At 42.7% G+C, this 15,199-nt stretch overlaps 1 protein-coding gene across 1 annotated transcript; it reads right to left on the bottom strand.

Annotated features, from left to right (window-relative positions):
• Positions 1-1,609: 1,609 nt before the first annotated feature.
• Positions 1,610-13,386, bottom strand: NMS (neuromedin S). Its single transcript, XM_054476516.1, has 9 exons — positions 13,311-13,386; positions 11,065-11,120; positions 10,380-10,430; positions 6,657-6,680; positions 6,511-6,564; positions 4,497-4,571; positions 3,392-3,427; positions 2,757-2,798; positions 1,610-1,648 (listed from the first exon to the last, which is right to left on the bottom strand). Exons 1-9 carry the CDS (start codon positions 13,384-13,386, stop codon positions 1,610-1,612), a joined length of 453 nt encoding a protein of 150 aa, XP_054332491.1.
• Positions 13,387-15,199: the final 1,813 nt, after the last annotated feature.

Below are 15,199 nucleotides of genomic sequence, written 5' to 3'. Positions count from 1 at the left end.
AGAAATTAATCTCTAACAAAGGTCAGTAATGAAGAGCGGAGGGGTCTTATCTCTGGTGCCATTCAGTCTTTTTTAGTCATTTTACAGAACAAAAAATAAGGAAGGGAGTTCATCTATATTGGAGAAGCCAAAGTGGCAGCTGCGTGTTACACGACTGAGGCCATACAGTCACAGTTCTGTCATGGCTCAAATCATTTAAAGTTCCAGCAGCCTTAAGTTTGAATTGTTTAATTTCACAATAGGAATGACTGATTAAAACATTGGCCATGGGTGACCAACTCAACTTTCAGTGCCTCTTCTCCCTGGAGATTGGGGTTGGGCTGAAAGTCCCAAATCCTCTAGTCCTGCCTTGGTCTTCCTGGTGATCAGCCCCATCCCAAAGCCACCTAGGGGCTGCCAGCCTCTGCCAATCATCAGCATACAAAGAAACACTGAACATTTTGAAATTTTCAAGAATTTTAGAACTTGCATGTCAAGAAATACGGACAAAGACCAAATATATATTTCACAATATCACATAACACTACTTTATTTTTATAAAGCTAAATATCTAGTGAATATAGAGCAAAAGAAGTATCTTTAAATATTGTTCGTGGAAAGAAATTTGATATTTGTTCAACATAATCCCCAGATGGCCCCATCAGATCCAGCTTTCTTTCACCATTGAATCCTAAAAAAAAAAGAAAAGAAAAATGCACTGCTCAGGTCAAATCATTCTAAGAATCAAGACAAAGCCCATGGGCAGGTTATTATGTAACATATTTCACAATTAGACCTCAGTTTGATGTGTCATAAATGCCCAGGTTGCTTTCCCCACAATCAGTACTTACAAGATTTGTTTTTGGTCTATCTAATTAGGCCATTAGGTTGGTGTAAGCACTATGGCCTCAGGGAATATCTTTGCCTTGTGTTTGCTGGGTACTGCCATTTCCCAGCAGTGGAACAGCTTTCTTAGACACCTTGGACTGCTGGGACCCTGACCGCTGACCCCTGCTGGCAGCATCCATTGGATAGCAGTCTCATTTCCTTGGGACCACATCCTCATGAGAAACAGAGGAGGCCCGGAGCTGCCCTTGAGCATTCACTTCATCTTCCACAGGCCTGAAGGCCAAGGAATTGCTCCAGATTAAAACTCTGGATCTCAGAGCACCATTGGAAGGGGGAAACAGCCTTGCCTGGCTGTACTTAGAAATGCTCTCACTATAGGGAGACTGGTAGCTTCCAGAACTCCTTGGTGCACCACCCAAGCATGACAGGGTGGTGTTTCCTTATCAAGGGGGCCAGGTGAGAAGTCACGGAGGGCCCAGCTGGGCTGCAATGAGCCTGCATCCCCATTACAGTGACAGCTGGAGACCACATGAATCCGAAGAGCTGGGCATGGAAGTGAAGGCTGCAATATTGCCCAGACAGCCTGCATCTGCTAGGCTGGGGTGGGGGTCTCTGTGGTCCTGTGAGCAGGACAATGGAAGGGGCAGAGTTCTTGGGGGTTATGCAGGGTCCTCATTTCTTGAACAATGGTCCTCCCCGTGGCTGCCTCTCACTCTCTCCAGTCAGACACATAAAATTTGCTTGAAAGAGAAAAACTGTGATGAAGCTGACCTTGGACTACCTACTGGGCCTCATCTTCAATGTTTCTTCCATTCCTGGGCTGAAAAAAAAAAGGAGCAACTTACGGATACTGAGACACAACTTCCTGCAGCCTGTATCTTGATTCAGCTCTTCTCTCTGTTGAACCCTAAGGCCTCATTCTTCTAACTGGGATTTCACTCCCCTCCATGGGGACTCACCTGGGAAGCCCTCACCCTGTGCTAGCGCTAGTCTGTAGGTCCTCTGGGACAGTGCTCCAGGAACCTCGCTGCTCCTAGGACCCCAACACTGTCACCCATCATCCCCACTCTTTAGCCTTTGCTTATGTGGTGGGAGGTTCCACAAACCATCCAACACAGGACTGCCCAGTCTGGAGACGTCAAGGAGATGGACTGTTTCTCAAAGCACTTTCCAGGAAACAAGTAAGTCATACAGACCCATGGGAGTGAGAGAGTGGTGGGAAGCAGCTCCATGGTCCATATGTTTGGGAAACAAATGATTAAGCCAAGTGACACAGGTTGTGTTCTGCAGGACTTCTTACAGCCTGTGATGGGCCAGTGTGTATTGTGAGACTTCACAAATGTCGGGTGCGGTGTTTTCCAATCTTAGCTGACTTTTGCAGACTACCTTTTAGCGCCAGTGATTCACAGAATGCAGTTTCTGGGGGCATGGATCTAGTCTGATTTGCTCATTTTTCTGTGCAAATACTGAGAATCTCAAGGGTGGAGCACAGCTAGTGAATGGCTGATCAAAATCTAAAAGATAACTCTTCTGATTCTGTGACCTTTGCAAGAATCTCTGTCACCCAGGAAAGAGTAGAGGATGGTGCCTAAGCTCTTCCTGCCATGTGTTTTTGAGGCCACGAATCCTAGACCCTAATGCTATAAAACATGGGCTCAGATTCTTGTCTACCTTGTGTCTGTCTGTCAGCAGAACTCCCTTATGCCTACTCTGGTGCTCTCAGCCTCTCTCCTGTTGGACCCTTGCCTTTACAAGCTTGTAGGAGGAGATTTTGACTTGGAGTGATTCCCAGTGAAGGATGAGAGAGTCCCCACAATTATCCACCAGTTTACCAAGGGGTCATGGCTCTGCTGTTTGCAGTCACTCCATGATTGGGATGGCTGCAGTGAATCGAGGTTAGAAAGCAAAGGTGAGAAAACATGCTATACCCTGAAAAGGAAAAAGGGTCGTCCCCAGGTCGCAGTGTGATCCTGCAACATATAGAAACATAAGCCATTATGCAACCATGTTGCATTACAAGTTCTTAAAAAATGTCTATAGGAACAGTTTTCAAAATGGGTGGTCCCAGACCAGTGGCACCAAAAACCTCTGGGAACTTGTAAGAAATACAAACTCTTTGCCCCAATCCAGACCCACTGAATCTATGGGGGTGGGGCCAAGCAATCTGAATTTTAGCCAGGTGACTCTGATGCATGGCCACGTTTGAGAACCACCAGTGTTTGGGGTTTGTGCTATGGCAGTACCTCTATTGGAGTCTGTACAATGGCATGCGGGCCCCTGAGCGAGAGAAAGCAAGGCCTCAGGAGCAGCTGGCTCCAGGTGACTCATCTCTGGGTCTGGAAGTGAAATCTGAACAGCCAAAGGCATTGCCCTATGGTTCCTGTCTGCCCCAGGGAAACCTGAACTTAATTGCTCAGCCACAAAAATTCTCAGGGTCCTTTGGAGACCAGCTCTGCTCAGAAGTGGTCTGGAGGGGCTGCAGGGTGGCTGGCTCCAATGACTTCCCCATCCTTCTAGGGTAGGGCTTTCTTTGGGGGTCGCAGTCTCCAAGGCTCTTGTGTACCTTCTTGGTGAAGTCCACTGCAGCAGTCCCCGAACCCTGCAAGGAAATGAGGCACAGGTTAATTCAACAGGAACCACATCATGACCTTGCAGTTGTCTTGTGGTGATCCTGCCCTCCCTGGCTTCCTTCTAAGGTAGTCAGAAGTCTGGTGCAAAAGAGGAGGTGGAGAGCATGGCAAATGGTGGGATCACCGCCGTGATCTTCTCTAGCAAGCTCCTGCTCAAGAAGGCAAGCTTGTCGTCTTGGCTGAGTTACCATCTGTGTCCAAGTACGTTAAGTTTGCTTGCTCCTCCTAACAGCGCCAACTTTGAAATGGGCACATTGCAAAGCTTAGGAAACTTTTAAAGGATTAGCCATTTTGGCTTCTTCAGCTTGTTCATTGCCTGTGAATCTGGTGTAAGAATGGAATCAGACTGGACCTGGAGGCTTGCGGTTAGCAGGGGGTCAGAAAAACTGCTGCTGATGCCCAGGATGGCCAACAAGTTTTCCAGGCACTTGGGGCCCTAGGATTTTCAGAGCTAAAACTAAGAAAGTCCTGGACAAACTGGGATAGCTGGTCACTCTACCTGGGCAGGGTGTTCAAAATAAATTTTCTCTCTTGCTATTTGTTTATTTATTTTTGCTACCATGAAACAAAACTTTGATTACCATTGAAAAGGTTCAGCTGGTAATTTCTAAATTAAAAAATAAAAATGAAAGAAGAAAGCTCTGAGAAATGCACAGCGGGCAGGTAGGGCAATGGGAAGCAGAAGATATCACCAGGGCAAGTTTCGTGTCAGGAGAAAGAGACAGGGGAAGTGAAAAAAAAGTACAAAACCAAGACACAACTTAGGGATGAAAGGAGCAGAAGAGGAGAGGGATGGAAGCAGGCTGGGCCATGGTGTCTCTCCCTGGGCCCTTCAAACCACCTCATGGGGTTTCAGTGGAGGAAACTGAGGCCCAGGGAAGTCAAAGGACCAGCAGTTCTGCTCAGTGCTCCCTGCCAAGGTGGAGACTGAGATTTGAGGAGAGAATGACAGCAAGCCCCAAGGTGACAGCATGCTTTTACCATGATTCAATGAACTGTGAGGGGCATAAACTATGGTGGAAGAATAAAAGTACATACTCGCTGTAGAATTCTCTTCATCCGTCTGTTGGCGAGCTTGGCAGCCAGGTGCATTAGAGGATGCACTGGAGGAAACTGCAACAGAGAGGCGCAGAGAGGGTCAGACAGGGGGACATCCACAGAGGGGTATTTTGAGAGCCCAGGGCTATGTGCATTCCTTTCTACTCACTTCCCTTACAAATGGGTTTAATTTTCAGAGTGAAATCCATTTTTGAGCTGAAGCCTGAAATTTTATGTTTGCAATAAAGAGCTGCTTGCCTTGAGAACAGGTTTCAATTCCAACACAGCCCTTAAAAATACTCCCTTAGGGTAAATCGGACTTTTCCCTGCATTAACCCTCGGCACTCTGTGCTCCTGGAGCGGAGCGCCTTGTCCTAGAAGCAGCTCCACATGCATTCTTTCTCCCTCCCCAGGGGTGAGCTCCTCATCCAAGGGAAAAGGTGGAGGGCAGCCCCCGTAACCCTCCCCAGGCACTTCTGGTTTACTAATCTTGTCTGTGACTGCCGTGCGCACCCAGGTGTACACACCTGTCCTCATCTAGTCCTCATGAATCCTCCCTGTGTGCTTTGGTTTAGAGTAAAACTTGATTCGTGTTACAGACAGTTTTTTTGCTTTCCATTGTTCTTTCTCCTTTCGTGGTGCCCTTGTTGGTCTTGATAATGTCCACCTCCTTGGCCAGGTGCAGTGGGAGGCCAAGCACTTTGAGAGGCCAAGGTGGGTGGATCACCTGAGGTCAGGAGTTCGAGACCAGCCTGGCCAACATGGTGAAACCCTGTCTTTACTAAAAATACAAAATTTGCCAGGCGTGGTGACACGTGCTTGTAGTCCCAGCTACTTGGGAGGCTAAGGCAAGAGATCATGGCTTGAAGCCAGGAGGCATAGGTTGCAGTGAGCCGAGATCGCACCATTGCACTCCAGCCTGGGCACTAAGAGCGAAACTCTGTCTCAAAAAAAATAAAAAATAAAAAAATCCCTCTCCTTACCTGATCCCCATTCCTACATCTATAATATTGATTGATTCTTAAGGGAAACATTTTTTTCCTGGTTATTTGCTTTTTCAAGGATCCTCTTAAGACTCAGAGAGCCTTGAATATATAAACAAGAGACTTTCTAGTGGTAGAGTTTTACTTGCTGTGACTGGGTACCTGAATTAAACGTTATATTCTGGCTGGGCATGGTGGCTCATGCCTGTAATCCCAGCACTTTGGGAAGCCGAGGCGGGTGGATCACCTGAGGTCAGGAGTTTGAGACCAGCCTGGCCAACATGGTGAAACCCCATCTCTACTAAAAATACAAACATTAGCCAGGCATGGTGCCACATGCCTGCAATCCCAGCTACTTGGGAGGCTGAGACAGGAGAATCACTTGAACCCTGGAGGCGGAGGTTGCAGTAAGCTGAGATTGCGCCACTGCACTCCAGCCTGGGTGACAGAGCAAGACTCTGTCTCACATATATATGTATATTCTATGGCCTCGCCAATATTCCTCAAATCATACCCCATAGAAATTCACCTACACAAGCTGCTCTTGAGGGTAACTCAAATCTGTAGGAAGAAAGTTAGAGGTGATGGTTACTATTCCCATTGCACATACATATCGCGACAGCCACGGAAGATGTTCATCCATGGATCACCACTGGGGGATGGTACCATACACATCACAAAGCACAAATTTAAAAACAGATGGTAAGAAAAACAATATAAAGAGAACACAGTGTTTACTAGGCTCTTCCTGTACCTCTGTTTAAATGCATAATAAAAAGTTATTTCCTACTTACTTCTCCTTTTCTGTAATTTATTCTCTAACTTCTCAGATCAGTTGGCCACCCACCAACCCCAGCCCAGAGGGAGAAAGAGAATCCCTGCAGCCCCAGGGAAAAGCTCCTGGGAAGCTACTATCCAGAGGATGTCCGGAGCCCCCAGCTTTTCTACTTGTTTGCACATATTAAGAAGGGATGGACGACACGCAGTGGAGAGCCACTTTTACAGACAGATGATTATGATAAAATACTGACCCCAGTTTTAACTGGATGTGTTGCCTCTTGAGTTCTGGAGTAGTGAAACAAAAACTAAATAAGAAAAGAAGTGATATTAGTATTGAGTGTCACTTGCTCTAAACATGGAAGCTGCATGCCCTTGTACTGGGCTGGGTGATACTCACCCTTTTGTATATGTCTTGATTATCCTGGAAAGAGAATTGTGAGGGTAAATTAGATGAAATTTTACAGGGGCAGGTAATGGATAACGTTTTCTGTATAAGGTACACCATGGACCTTAGTGGATTTACCTGAATATTATGATAAATTGGCAATCTAAAAAGAAATTATTAAGCAAATTTAATGAGTCTATAGTTGATGCAGGATCTTACAATAAAGAAAATTGCCAGCAATACATCATCATGTGAAAATATAATCTCATTTCATCTTTTCAGTTTGCAGGGGGTGGGGAGGAGAGACCTACTCTCTGATGCATAGAAGCAAATAACCATCTAACTACTGGTGGAATAAACTAACTATTACAGATTTTAATTTGCCGCAGAGTGTATCCTAGTATTCAGTTTTTATAGTTCATATTGGCCAAGCTTCTTTTTCTCCAAAAGCTTTCTACATGAGTTTTTGCTCTCCTTGCAGAAAGTCCAATTTTCCATTTCTAAATCCTTGCCAGTGCACACACCTCAGCCCTGGCTTGCATGGATGATGGCTGCATGTGCGCTTATCTGACTCAAGGAGATGCCGGGAAGAAGACTTCTTACAAAACCATAGCATAAGTGTTCATGTCCATGTTTTATGAAGTCACAAGAGATGATTACTATGAACAATCATTTAAATCTTCTGATCTGGCTAGTACTGATCATTCACATCTCATTCATGCTTAAAGATTTTTGAATCCGCTGAAACCTCAATCAAGACAAAAATTAAAGTTGTTAATAATACTTCTAATTGTATTGCTGTGAATACAATTACACCTTTCTGCAAACTTTGTGGAGAATTTCTTCAGTGGAAGAGAGCAATACCTATACATCCTCTCTCTCTCTCTCTACCATGTACATATGTGTGGATGCACAAACATGAGCACACACACAGAAACACACACTATAATCCACCAACATTACCAATAGTGGGGGCTCTGTGGAAATTAACTCTAATTCCTTATAATCACAATTTTTAACCAGCAGAAAGTACTTGCTATTTTTACAGCTCCTGGTCTTCTTGTCAGCATCTGTTCACAACAGCGTGTGTGTGTGTGTGTTTATGGACACTTATTGGGCAAACAATTTTTTTTTGTACCACATTCATCGGCTGTATACTGTTATGTTTACTTTTCAGGTCAAAAATTGATGAGGAATGTGAAGATGCTTTTCCTGGTGCTAATTACCCTGCTCAACATTTCATATGCCCCTTACTTTACTTTTTTCTTTTCTTTTCTTTTCTTTTTTTTTTTTTTGGAGACAGGGTCTCGCTCCATCACCCAGGCTGGAGTGCAGTGGTACAATATTGGCTCACTGCAGCCTCCACCTCCCAGGTTCAAGCGATTCTCCTGCCTCAGCCTCCTGAGTAGCTGGGATTACAGGCACACGCCACCACGCCTGGCTAACTTTTGTATTTTTAGTAGAGATGGGCTTTTACCATGTTGCCCAGGCTGGTCTTGAACTCCTGACCTCAAGTGATCTGCCCGCCTCAGCCTCCCAAAGTTCTGGGATTACAGGCGTGAGCCACCACACCCGGCCTAGTTTTTTCTTTTTAGAGAAAAAATTATTTCAAAGTTTACTGATCTATGTTGTTTATTATTCATTTTCCCAACTAGAATACAAATGCCATGAGAGCAGGTGCTCAGTTCGTTTTACTACCCCATCCCTAGCACCCGGCCCGTGGCATGCTGTCAATAAATATATCTTTTGAATGAGTGAATGGTAGAGCTCTGTTCACAAGAACTTATTGCAGTTTTCCCAATTGAAACATCTTCTAATCCCATGTAGTGACCAGAAACACGAAACATGAAGAGTTTTGTGGATGTCATCATTTGCAGAATGTGACTGCTTTCTGAATTGCCTTGAGTTAAAAGTCCCCTAGAGTCACAGACTTGGCCTACTCTGGAAACCAGAACAGGAGTGAACTTAGAGCTCCAGCAACACATCCAGACTTTGGGCAGTTGAGGAAACCAAAGCCCCAAGAGATGAAGTGACATGCCAAAAGTCACATTTCAGGGAAGCAACAAGCCAGGAAGAGCCAGTTTCTCTATTAATACCTTTAAATATTGGCAGTTTTGTTCACTGAGTGACCCCTTGGTCTTCTGCAGTTCGAAACAATGAATGGGATAGGCTTGGAAAAATGGAGAAGGTAGAAGGAAATTCATTCCTAGTGGGCCCTTGCTCTTGGGGATCCTCATAACCCAATTTAATACTGCAGGTTGCACATGGGACAGGCCACCTACTTCCACTGCCTCTGCTGGTGCAGAGGACACCACCACAGTCTTCACCTGAGGGATAGGGAAATCCCTTTTGTGCAACATGTGGAGGAAGTAACAAAGGGATGAAGAACTCTGAGTTTTCAGCCTGAATTTTTGCTCCAGGACCAAGGCTGTAAAGATTATTCCTGAAAATGAGAGCTAACAATTGCCTTCAAACATATGCATAGTAAACTGAAAATAAGAAGAAATGGGCATGATATATTCATGAAATTTGAGAAACTGATGTTTGAGTCTTGAAGAATGAAAATTAGTTGCATCAACAGGCAATGGCAACAACTAGCACTTAAGTGCTGTCGTTTGCCACGTTCTGGATGCTGTTGAAAGCACTTCATAAATATGAAGCATTTAATCCTTACAACAGCATTCTGGGATACTATGACAATTACCCCTATACTACAGATGACAAAACTGAGGCACAGAGCAACTAAGAAACTACCAAGTTTAAACAGAGCTGGACTTTGAAACCAGGTATTTTTGTTTTAGAGTCTGGACTGTTAACTGCAGCCTGTAAAGGAGGCAAAGTCATTTCTGACTAAGGAAAAGACTGTGCAAGGACATCAAGGGCCTGGTGCATTTGGGGAATACTGATAGATTCACTGATAGATTCACTGTGGCTGGAGCATAGTGTGCTGTGGGTTGGGGGAGGTGAGAGATAAAGAGATGTGGCTCAAGGTGAAAATGTGGAGGCTATCCTAGGCATCATAGGCTATCCTACCACCCTTTTGTACTTTCAAGTAAATCAACTTACTTTATATCCATTGAAATATTTGTGTGGTTACTACAGTTACTGTAAAGTTTTTTGTTTTCATTTTGGTGAGACAGAGTCTTGCTCTGTCACCCAGGCTGGAGTGTGGTGGCATGATCTCAGCTCACTGCAACCTCCGCCTCCCGGGTTCAAGCGATTCTCCTGAGTAGCTGGGATTACAGGCATGCGCCACCTCACCCGGCTAATTTTTGTATTTTTAGTAGGGACAGGGTTTCATCTTGTTGGCCAGGCTGGACTCAAACTCCTGGCCTCAAGTGATCTGCCCACCTCGGCCTCCCAAAGTTCTGGGATTACAGGTTTGAGCCACCATGCCCAACTAGTTACTGTAAAGTCTTTTAAATGATAACTATTGTTTTGGAGAACTGCTATATCATGGTATATCAATTTATAATATGCAATATATCATAACATATAATTAGCTTAACTATACATGATTATAGTAATTGTAAGAATATACATGAACTACCCATATTTTATAGTAATTTATATTTAAGATATTTGCTTGATTTTTTCTAAAATTATATTCTCGAAAACAGATATGCATGCACAGTTACACATACATACAGCATTCTCCTGTAGGTAGCAAAAGAGTGTGTTTGTTGCATATATATATATTTTATATATATTGTATATATATACACATTTTTTTACCTTAGATTCATGAGAAAGAGGTGCCCACTGACTCAGACAATATGCCAGTTGCTAAAAAATAAAATGAAGAAAACAAATCAAAGGGATGAGGGGGATGAAGAGAGATTGATTAATGGGTAATCAAATACAATTAGATAGAAGAAACAAGGCCTGGTGTTTGATAATTCAGTAGAGTGACTATAGTAAACCATGATCTATTGGATATCTTAAAACAGCTAATAGAGAATAATTCGAATGCTCCCAGCATAAAGAAAATGTAAATATTTAAGGTAAATGTTTAATAACCATCAACATTCCATTTCCCCCAACTGGGTTGTAACACACTATATGGAAGTATCAGAATATCACATGTACCCTGAAAGTATGTACATCTATTATGCATTTAAAATTTAGACAACGAATCAAAGATAAGCTTAAATTCTTCAGTCAGCAGAATTTTATTACAACAGATTTAAAATTCTAAAATTGTCCTATTTCTGAACCTCACATTATCTTCTCACACAGCGGCAGTGAATTTCAACACAACCCTCAGGATGCCTTAAATGAGGCCGTGAAAAACGGCAACAGTGAGTTTCTGCTGCAGCCAAAAATCTGATCTCAAAATAGTTTTAAGTGAACATTATACACGTGATGTATTCAAGGTCCAGACTAAATAAAAATATCACATTACTGAATAATTGGGTACCTCAAGCTGCACAATATCCAAGCCATCTGGAGGATCAGCTAAAGGTTGAGGAAATCCTATTGTGAGAAATCATAAAATTATTAATTAGAGAAAAGAGGTCATAGCATTTACTTCAAAGTCTTTACCATGAAAAACAGAGATTCTATTAAAATAATAAACCACCAAAGAACCATTCAAAAGAGGTCAGTGGGAAAGTAAGATTTGATCTGATGTTGTTAAAAGGATTTACAAAGAAAATACACTTCTACTTGCCACTAGCAAATCTGAGATTTATACAAAGATTAATTTAAAATAGCATGGTTGTTAATTTACCATGAGTGTTCAGTACAACTGTTAGCAAGTCAGCAAAGAGGAGCAAAAAAATTCCAAGGTAACAACTTAGTTTGTATTTTGATAGAATTCATGAGGATGGCATCTCAGAAAATGGTGTCAACAAAGGATGGACATCAGAATCACCTTTGAACTTTGAAGACACATGGATACCCATCTCTCTGCTGCTACAGACTCTCTAGGAATGGGCTCTGGGGAAGGCTCCTGGCATGCAGCTGGACCCTGTCAACCTTTTTTCTAACTTCAATGAACTCTTCTCATTTGCCTGTGATACAACACTTGGTGGGATAGCTATAGTGCAGTTGAAAGAATCAATTGGATAGGTCAAAACTAACAAGATGAAATTAGATGGATAAATATAAAACCTGGCACTTAGATTTTTAATGTGTGGAACAGGGAATGTATGGCTCAAGAGCAGTTTATGTTTATAAACAAGACAAAAGAAAATTGTGTGGTATTTTGTTCCCTGCGTTCTCTCTGAGCCAAGATAAAGCAAAGGCAATGTTATGTTATATTCAAATAACAGTGCCGAAACCTTAAAAGGTAATAGCCTGACTTGAAATGATAAGATACAAGGTAAAGGCACTGAGCATAGTTTTCTCTGGAAACAGGAAAATTAGGAAGTATATGTTAACTGCTTTCAACTATTTTGAGAACTTCAATAAGTAAGAGATACTAGTCTTATCCTGTGTTTCCCCCAAATAACAGAATAAAGGCTGATGGTTAGAAAGTTACATGTGATCACACTTAAGCTTAGCCTAAAGAAGTTTTTGATGATTGGAATCATTCAATAATGCAAAGTAATGCAAACCAATCCTATAAGGATTTATGGAGAGGTTCTTTGCTGATAAAACATAAAGACCTACCCTCAGGTAACATAAAGTCAAATAGGAAAAAATAGGGAGGTGAGTATAAACATATAGAAAGATACATAAAAGGTAATAACAGATTCACAAAAATGTAATATAAACAGGACTCTACTGGAGCAAAGAGGCAGAACCTGGCTGTCATGGCTGGCAGTGAGTTGGGGTCATTGAGAGGTTAAACCAGATGACCTTCAGTGTCCTTTGCAAGGCCCAGTTTTGTGATTACATTGTAGGACATGACAAACAAGCATACTGTTTGAAATATGTTTTCTCTGTCAATGTATTTCCAAAGATTTTCTACTCCCCTAAGTCTAAATTCTGATGGAAAAATCTAAAATGGTATGTGTTTCCAACCATAGCTGTTCTGCCACCGCCCACTTCCCTACATCCTATGAAGATGGCGGTAACAGATTCCAACCACAGACCCTCACTCCACCCCTGTTTCCTAGAAGCCAGTTCTCTAGAGTTGGTGAGGCGATGCCCGCGCCCGGTCAGCACCTCGGACAGCTCACTGGCCCCGGGAGGTAGCGACTTCCAGTACACTCTGGAACCCTGCCTCTCTAAAACCCAACAGAAAGGCTTGGAAAAGATTCCTTTTTCCAGTGTGCGCTCCTCCCGCGCCCATCTCAAAATGCCCATCAATTCCCACTCTTCAGGGCTGTAAGCTCAGTTTTACCGACTCTGTCCTCGTCTCTTCAGAATCCAGGGAGCAGAAATGGCTACAAGTGGGATCTTCCCCTAACTCACACCAGGAAGTGCCTCTCCCTTCAGTTTTAGCGACACATGTTCAGGACATCCCTAGGGCAGGAGCAGCTTAAAGACAGTACCACAGGGAAAAGTCTCCTTTGGTAAAAGGCTGCAGCATCTCGCTCTGTCGATCCTCTCCTAAAGGTTCGAAACAAACTGCAGCCAGAAAGCAAGAAGGTAGCAATGAGGGCTGGCGGGGGAGAATAAACCTTGACTCCCTCCAGAACTGCCCTGGGGGATCAAGGTCTGTCTCAGACATCCTCAGAGTTCAGGCCAGATGGAGTCTGATGAAGCTCCCCTTACCTGAGGAGGGAATCTGTAGCATGCAGAAGCAGTAGATGGCCAAGATGAGAGAGAACTGGGGACGAAGAGGTTTCATTGTGAGAGTCTGGTTTCTCCTTGCTGGCCACAGACAGGTGCTGCTAGGACAGGAGCTGCTAGGTCCACAGGCAGAGGCAATCCTCTGTCCTGCATATGATCAGCCCAGCGAAGAAAGTGCCTTTATTTGCAGCGCCCCAGAGCCCACTGGCTGATCACCAATCAGCTTTGCACAGGAGGACCCTGGCTTTCTCATAAATGTCATGCTGAGTCCTTATTTGTAGAATAATATCTTTCTGGAGTAGGCATTGTAGAGAGCCATCTTTTACAACCCAGCAATGAAAATAAAAGGTGGAGAGTCCTGATTGCTATTCTATAATGATCCGAGAAATATTTCTGAATCAAGAATGGCTTTTTCTCTTTTTAATAAAAAAAGACACAAATCTATAAATTATTGCATGATAAAGTCTTGTTTACTATGAAGCTGTTTATTTTCCACCTCTAACAAAGGATGTTGTGTCATCTTGGTGCATTTAAGCAGTACAAAATTTGGAGTCTTGGGTATAATATTTGTAAAAATCTAAAGTTCAATTGGGGCTCTGTTTGTTTTTTAGATCATGGCTGGAAATTAGCCTCTTTAAGGTCTTTCCAGATTCATTTTAAGGAACAAGTTAAGTATTTCAAATTGTCAATATTCAGGAAAACATGACAATGTTTAATAATAATAAATAACTTCATCTACTGTGCTTCTACGTGTTGGGATCTGTTTTAGGCATTTCACATAGGTTATTTCATGTAATTCTCACAGAAAATCTATTAGGAATGTGTTATTACCCTAATTTTATGAATGAGGAAACAGAGGCTAGGAAAGGTGAAGAAACTTGTCCAAGATCATCCAGCTATCAAGGATCAGAGAAGAAATTTGGACTCAAAGGTACCTGAGCCCAGTCATTTCTGTAAGAATATGAAATTTTAATTGATAAGTAATTTTTTAAACATGCTTCCTTGGGATTAGATATCAGACAGAAAGAAGAAGGAGAAAGACTGAAGTCTTCTATTTCTTGCAAAAAGGGCAACATACATAGTATACATGAAACAAATATCTTTTGTTTTTTCATTATGCATATCTTTAATTTTTTTTTTTTTGAGACGGAGTCTCACTCTGTCACTCAGACTACATTGCGGTGGTGCGATCTTGGCTCACTGCAACCTCTGCCTCCCGAGTTCAAGCAATTCTCCTGCCTCAGCCTCCTGAGTAGCGGGGATTACAGGCGCCCACCACCACGCCCAGCTAATTTTTGTATTTTTAGTAGAGACCAGTTTTCACCATGCTAGTCAGGCTAGTCTCAAACTCCTGACCTCGTGATCTGCCCACCTCAGCCTCCCAAAGTGCTGGGATTACAGGCGTGAGCCACCGCGCCTGGCCGCATATCTTTAATTTTTGCTCTTTTAGAGATTAGGTGGTTACTAATAACTGCTGGATGTTTACACATGGCTCAAACATGTTAATACTTTACCTAAGTCATAATATATAATTGTTTTAATGAATGAGATTTTAAAGAATAATTTTGAGTGGGAGTTGCTCAGAAGGAGCTGTTTATTTTTGACTTAAAATGTGGCATTTTGCCAAAACATTTTCAATTCATAACAGAGCGATAATTATAAACTACTTTATAGCCATAATATTTTGCCTACTTCTTTGAGCCAGTAAGAAATAGAGATTTCTGTTTATTACAGTATTTACCACTTTGGTTCTAGGAGACTAACCCAAGGTCTTTAAATACCAGGCAGGGATTATGCCATTTACATTAAAATCTACCCACTGCTTAACAGCAAGTCTTTACTGAATGAAAGGAAAAAACATGAATGAATGC

The sequence above is a fragment of the Pongo pygmaeus genome, chromosome 12, assembly GCF_028885625.2.
Source record: "Pongo pygmaeus isolate AG05252 chromosome 12, NHGRI_mPonPyg2-v2.0_pri, whole genome shotgun sequence".
Classification (NCBI taxonomy): domain Eukaryota; kingdom Metazoa; phylum Chordata; class Mammalia; order Primates; family Hominidae; genus Pongo; species Pongo pygmaeus.
Note: the sequence above shows the minus strand (reverse complement) of the source record. Positions and strands in the feature narration are given on the sequence as shown.

Coding starts and splice junctions, on each gene's coding strand:
- NMS (XM_054476516.1), bottom strand. CDS start 13,386: ATGAAACCTCTTCGTCCCCAGTTCTCTCTCATCTTGGCCATCTACTGC. Junction 6,565..6,656: donor ATCAAGACATATACAAAAGG/GTGAGTATCACC, acceptor TTTCTTATTTAG/TTTTTGTTTCACTACTCCAG. Junction 1,649..2,756: donor GACCCTTTTTCCTTTTCAGG/GTATAGCATGTT, acceptor TTTTTTTTTCAG/CCCAGGAATGGAAGAAACAT.